At 37.7% G+C, this 5,723-nt stretch overlaps 1 protein-coding gene across 1 annotated transcript; it reads left to right on the top strand.

Annotated features, from left to right (window-relative positions):
* Positions 1-4,182: 4,182 nt before the first annotated feature.
* Positions 4,183-5,264, top strand: LOC149147446 (uncharacterized). Its single transcript, XM_089441838.1, has 2 exons — positions 4,183-4,302; positions 4,770-5,264. The coding sequence occupies exons 1-2, from the start codon at positions 4,183-4,185 to the stop codon at positions 5,262-5,264; spliced, it is 615 nt and encodes a 204-aa protein (XP_089297964.1).
* Positions 5,265-5,723: the final 459 nt, after the last annotated feature.

The raw sequence follows: 5,723 nt of genomic DNA, 5'->3' as shown, positions 1-5,723 counted from the left end.
TAGTGTGTAGGAGTGAATCTTAACTCATTTCTTATTGTAGTGTCTAGGAGTGAATCTTACCTCATCTATTAGGATAGATAGCTAAACAAGACCCAAATCCCATGTTAGTGATGTTCCCTCTAGAGCATAGAGTAAATATGTTTTGAAGCATTCCAAATCATGAAAGTCTAACAAAAGTTTTCACAATTGGAATTTCTCTTTTTCAATTGGAATTTCTCTTTTTCTAGAAATTTTGTTTCTATAGTGGAACAAGCTATTATCTAGTTTAATATTTCTCTTTTAGAGGAACAAGTTATTATCTAGTTTCACCTAAAAGGCTTCCATAACCAAATTATTATATTAGATATGATCCTACTATGGGCTTGGGTTGCTAATTTTTTTTTAATAAATTCTTTAGTTATGGTTTTAAAAATTTGTTAAGAGGGTGTTGGGCAGTGATCAACAACTACCAATCCTCTCTACAATTCCTCCTCGTAGAAATTATAAGAACCCAAGCATGAAATTTAATCAAATTTCCAAAAGTCAATTCTATTCATGCTAGATAACTAATTGGGCTTCTAATTTCTTTTAATAAAATTCCTTAGCTATGGTTTTAAAAAGTATTAAGAGGGTTTTAGGCCTTTCTCTTCAAGCCAATCCTATCTACAATTCCTCCACAATTACAAGAACCAAAGCATGAAATCTAATCAAATTTCCTAAAATCAATTTTATTCATGCTAGCTAAATAATCGAGCTGCTCATTTTTTTAAACAAAATTACTTATTTATGGTTTTAAAATGTGTTAAGAGGGTGTTGGGTGGTTGTTTGCTAGGCAATAGAAATTATTAGAACCAAAAAATGAAATTCAATCAAATTTCCTAAAACCAATTCTATTCATGCTAGATAAAGATAAATAATTAGGTTCTTCACTTTTTTTTTTTAAATTCCTTAGTTATGGTTTTAAAAAGTGTTAAGAGGGCATTGTGCCATTCTTGCTACCCAATCATCACTACAATTCCTCTTAGCATAAATTATAAGAACTACAATTATAATAACCAAAGAATGAAATTTAATCAGATTTCCCAAAATCAATTCTATTCATGCTAGATAAACAATTATTGAATGAATGATCTCAAAATGAATACTTTAGGAAATGAAACATATTGGCTAACATATGGAACATTTGGATAGAAATGTTACTTCATAGTAACAATTATTATAAGGTCAATAGGTATAGGAATATTCCATGATACAAGGGAGGCCCTAATAAGTTCAATTGGTCAAGCTACAATGGATGAAACATTGGGAATTACATTTACTAAAGTTCATGTAACCATAGTGATGTAGGAGCATCCAATTAGGAAGGTGACACCTCGACATGTTGTTTTAAGAATTCTTTTAAAATTTACTTTTCAGTTTACTTTTATGGTTATTTGTTTTCAAGAAGGCTGTAATACCCAATGTCGTTATTTTTGAAAGTAAATAGATTAGGGAATAGTCTTAAATAGATTAATATTTGAATAACATAAAAGGGAATGTAACTACAAATTGTAACTTCGAGTAGTTCTCAATTGAATGAGGCTACGAGTAGCTTAAATACACAATCAAAAGATGAACCAAGGGTTGCTTCCAAAAAGGAGAATTGAATGAGGCTACGAGTAGCTTAAATACACAATCAAAAGATGAACCAAGGGTTGCTTCCAAAAAGGAGAATAGACACCAGAGAATGTAAGACTCTCACAGAATATTTTAAAATAGTAAAGAGAAACATTTGAGGTATCCAACAACTTTTATTATGAATGACTCATACTGTGTATGAAATTAATTACATGATTGAGAGACTGTAACCAGAATGTGCATCATATCAAGCAACTAAACACTAAAGGCGAATTCATTCAGGTACTTTACTAAAGCAAATCATTGAAATTCTTACAAGTAGAAGATATATCATTTTCTATAAATATATACACCTATATTGCATAAACGTTTATTATTCAGGTACTTTACTAAAAGAAATCATTGAAATTCTTACAAGTAGAAGATATATCATTTTCTATAAATATATATACATATATTGCATAAACATTTGTTATTCAGGTACTTTACTAAAGAAAATCATTGAAATTCTTACAAGTAGAAGATATATCATTTTCTATAAATATATACACATATATTTCATAAACATTTGTTATAGCGAGAGATAGCATCCTGTAACCCAACACAGGTTCAGAGCATAAGGCATAGTGCCTTCCAAAAAATATACAAACGCCAAACAATCCTTAGATATTTCATTGCAGACCAAGAAGGGTTTGTGTGACCAACAACCAACTAAACAAACACAAACGGGACCACGCTCAACAACCAGAGCCGAACTTCACGAAATCGTGTTTAAGTTCTCAACCAAAATCTCAGCAGAGCCACGGACACCAACGACTAACTACTACCCAGAATTTTTGATGGACGGACACGACCGAGGACCAACAAAAGAAAAAGGAGACTTCCTCTCTACAAACATCAACCTACAGGAACTATATAAGTTAAATAGGAAAGACCCTACCAGGTTCAAGTGGAGATGAGAATTGAAGAGGGAAGGAACAGAAACTATCAAGGACGAGACCCTTGCCACCACCATAGAAGAGAAAACCACCTGCATAGTCGAAAAACAACGATTAGAGAGGTAGCATAACCATTCAAATGGAGAACAAACCAAGAGAAGGGTAATGATGCGTACCCCAAAGGTTACCTAAAGTGGAGAGGAGGTTCCACAACCAAACCTAAAAACCAACAACATTCGAGCCACGACCACAGAGCCACGAAACCCGAGCTGCTCACAAGGAGTGTAGTTGTTAGCAGAAGAAAAGCAAAGAGGTAACCTCAAATCCGAATAGAGAGGTTACCTCGGGTTAGAGCCCAACTATTGCCAGGGAAGTTAGGCTGAGGCAAACGCAACAGAGACGAACGAGAAGTGCAGCCAACAAATTAAAAATTACAGAGAAAACAACGCATACCCAGGATGGCCACAAAGCCCAACATTATTTCATGAAACCATGCGAGAAGTAGCTACCAAATTCATTGGAACAACATCCTTACACTACCTAGTAACATAGAACTAGAGTCGAGAACAGAACCAACAGACGGTGGAAGGCAGAGGGTCATTACAATCGGCGGGAGGAACCAGGTAAGGGCACAGAGGAGCAGAGCAAAAATTGTGATAACAATGACCAAACCAAAAACAAAGGTCCACACCATAGAGCCATAGCATAGTGACCAAGATCACCTCGAGAAGGTGGTGGAGTTAATGCACCATTGAAACCTCACCAAAACCTGAGTTGCATACGAGCACGGGAAGGGATCACATGGGCCAGTTGCCATGAAGGTGTCCATCTCAGCATTTGGGGTGAGTCATCAAATTTTGGTACTAGTGCAGTTCTTTCCTTAGGGAATAAAGGAAAAATTATGGAGGTAGGAAGAAGGGGTAGAGGTAGAGCTATCAGAGGGTAGTCGATGAAGGACTGTGAGAGGAAATCAAGATCCTAAGTGCCAGATTAGCAGCAGTAGAAGTAGGGAGGCGTGGGGATCCAGAAGGTGGTGACGATAGTGAAGAAGAAGCTGCAACTACGACAGATGGGTCCGACGAGGAGGGGCTAGAGATAAGGTTGTTGAAATCTGTTCTGTTACCAAGCAACAAACCAAAGCATGAACAGTCAACCTATGATGGCAGTTTATCCACTTAAGTATTATTGGACTCGATTAGTGAGTTGGATAAGTACTTCGAATGTGAAGAAATCAGTGAGGATAGGAGGGTCAGATTTGCAGCTACAAAACTGAAGGGGCATGCAGCACTGTGATGGGACAGTGTGCAGGTAGAGTGAAGGAGATCAAATAAGCCACCAATTAAAAAATGGACCAGAATGATAGCCAAGATGAAAGGTAAGTCTTTATCTAAAGACTATGATATTTCTCTATATAGAAAGGTACAGAACCTGAAACAAAGAGCAATGACTGTGAAGGAATATAAGGAAGAATTTTATAGAGTGAATCTATGAGTGGGTTATGTTGAAGATACACCAGAAAAGATGATAAGGTTCGTGAATGGATTACGGATGGAGATACTAGATGAGATCAATATTCTCTCTCCCAAATCTATAGAAGAAGCATACCAGAGTGATTTAAAAGCAGAGGAGAATATTACCACGAGACAAAATGCCAGGAGAGGACGTGGATCCAGCCGAGGAAGGGGATAGTCCTTTGGCAGAGGCAAAACTGTTAGCAGCAGTGAGGAAGGCAACAGTTCAAAAACTGCAGGGTCAAGTGATAAAGAAGGTAACACTAGAGGGATAAGGCCTTACCAGCGAGGGAGAGGTAATGATAGAGGTAGAGGGAATGCCTATCAGTGTTACAAGTGTCACAAATGGGGACACCGGTTTTTTGAATGTCCTGAAAGTTATCAAGTAGGACAAAGAGGAGCATATGTTGCTCAACCAGAGGAAGTTGATGCCCCACCTCAAGAAGTGGAGAACATGCTTGAAATAGGAGAGGCCTTGGCGTTGAACAAAGTCTTGTTGAAGCTAGCTAAAGAGTTAGCTGACCAGACACAGTGGAAAGCCCTATTTCAGACTGTGTGTATGTCACATGGGAAGTGTTGTAAACTGATCATTGACAGCAGGAGCACCGATAACCTGGTAGCCACAGAGATGGTAGAGAAATTTGGTTTATGAACACTGAAACACCCAACCCCATACCGGGTGTCTTGGTTACAAAAAGGGCATCAACGGCTTGTTGATGAGCAGCATGAAGTGGAATTTCATATTGGAAGGTATAAGGACAAGGTGACATGTGCCATTATGCTGATGGATGTGTGCCATATACTGCTAGGTAGACCATGGAAGTATGACAGAAAGGTAGTGCACGATGGGAAGACAAACTTTTATAAGTTTGCAAAAGATGGGATCAAGCATTCATTGGCACCCATGAAGGAAGAGGACACGATAGAGAGCAGTGGGACAAAGGCACTATTATTATGGGGAAAAGAGTTCCTAAAGCAGATTGGAGATGATGAAATAAAGTTTGCAATTGTGCAGAGGTGGAGGACAGTGTTAATTCATACTGAAATTAAGGATTTACGAGAGGAAATTCAAGATATGTTACAGGAATTTAGCGATATAATAGTAGATGATTTGCCAGATAAGTTACCCCCAAAACGGAGTATCAGCCACCATATTGATTTCATCCCAGGAGCTAGTTTACCCAACAAAGCTGCTTATCGAATGAGCAAAGGAGAATGAGGAGATTAGGAAATAGGTACAAGGGTTATTGGACAAAGGGCTGATTTGGGAAAGTCTAAGTCCGTGTGCAGTTCTAACAGTCTTAGCTCCCAAGAAAGGAGGAGAGTGGTGAATGTGTACTAACTCTCGAGCAATCAATAAGATTACCATTAGATACAAGTCTCCTTTACCATGAATGGACAATATGATGGATTGCTTGAGTGGAGCAACGCATTTTTCAAATATTGATTTAAAAAGTGGTTATCATTAGATACGGATTCGAAAAGGAGACGAGTGGAAGACTGCTTTCAAAACCAATGAGGGCATGTATGAATGGTTGGTCATGCCATTTGGATTGAGAAATGCACCGAGAAAATTCATGCGCTTAATAAACGAGATTCTGAAAGAATATAATGGGAAGTTCCTTATTGTGTATCTGGATGATATCCTTATTTTCAGGTGTGTCTTGGAAAAATTACA

The sequence above is a fragment of the Pinus tabuliformis genome, chromosome 9, assembly GCF_031772625.1.
Source record: "Pinus tabuliformis cultivar Carrire ecotype Pingquan chromosome 9, CPIR1, whole genome shotgun sequence".
NCBI classification, from domain to species: Eukaryota; Viridiplantae; Streptophyta; class Pinopsida; order Pinales; family Pinaceae; genus Pinus; species Pinus tabuliformis.
The sequence above is the reverse complement of the archived record's forward strand: the minus strand, read 5'-3'. Positions and strand labels throughout refer to the sequence as shown.

Coding starts and splice junctions, on each gene's coding strand:
- LOC149147446 (XM_089441838.1), top strand. CDS start 4,183: ATGCCAGGAGAGGACGTGGATCCAGCCGAGGAAGGGGATAGTCCTTTG. Junction 4,303..4,769: donor AGGGTCAAGTGATAAAGAAG/GTAACACTAGAG, acceptor GTTGATGAGCAG/CATGAAGTGGAATTTCATAT.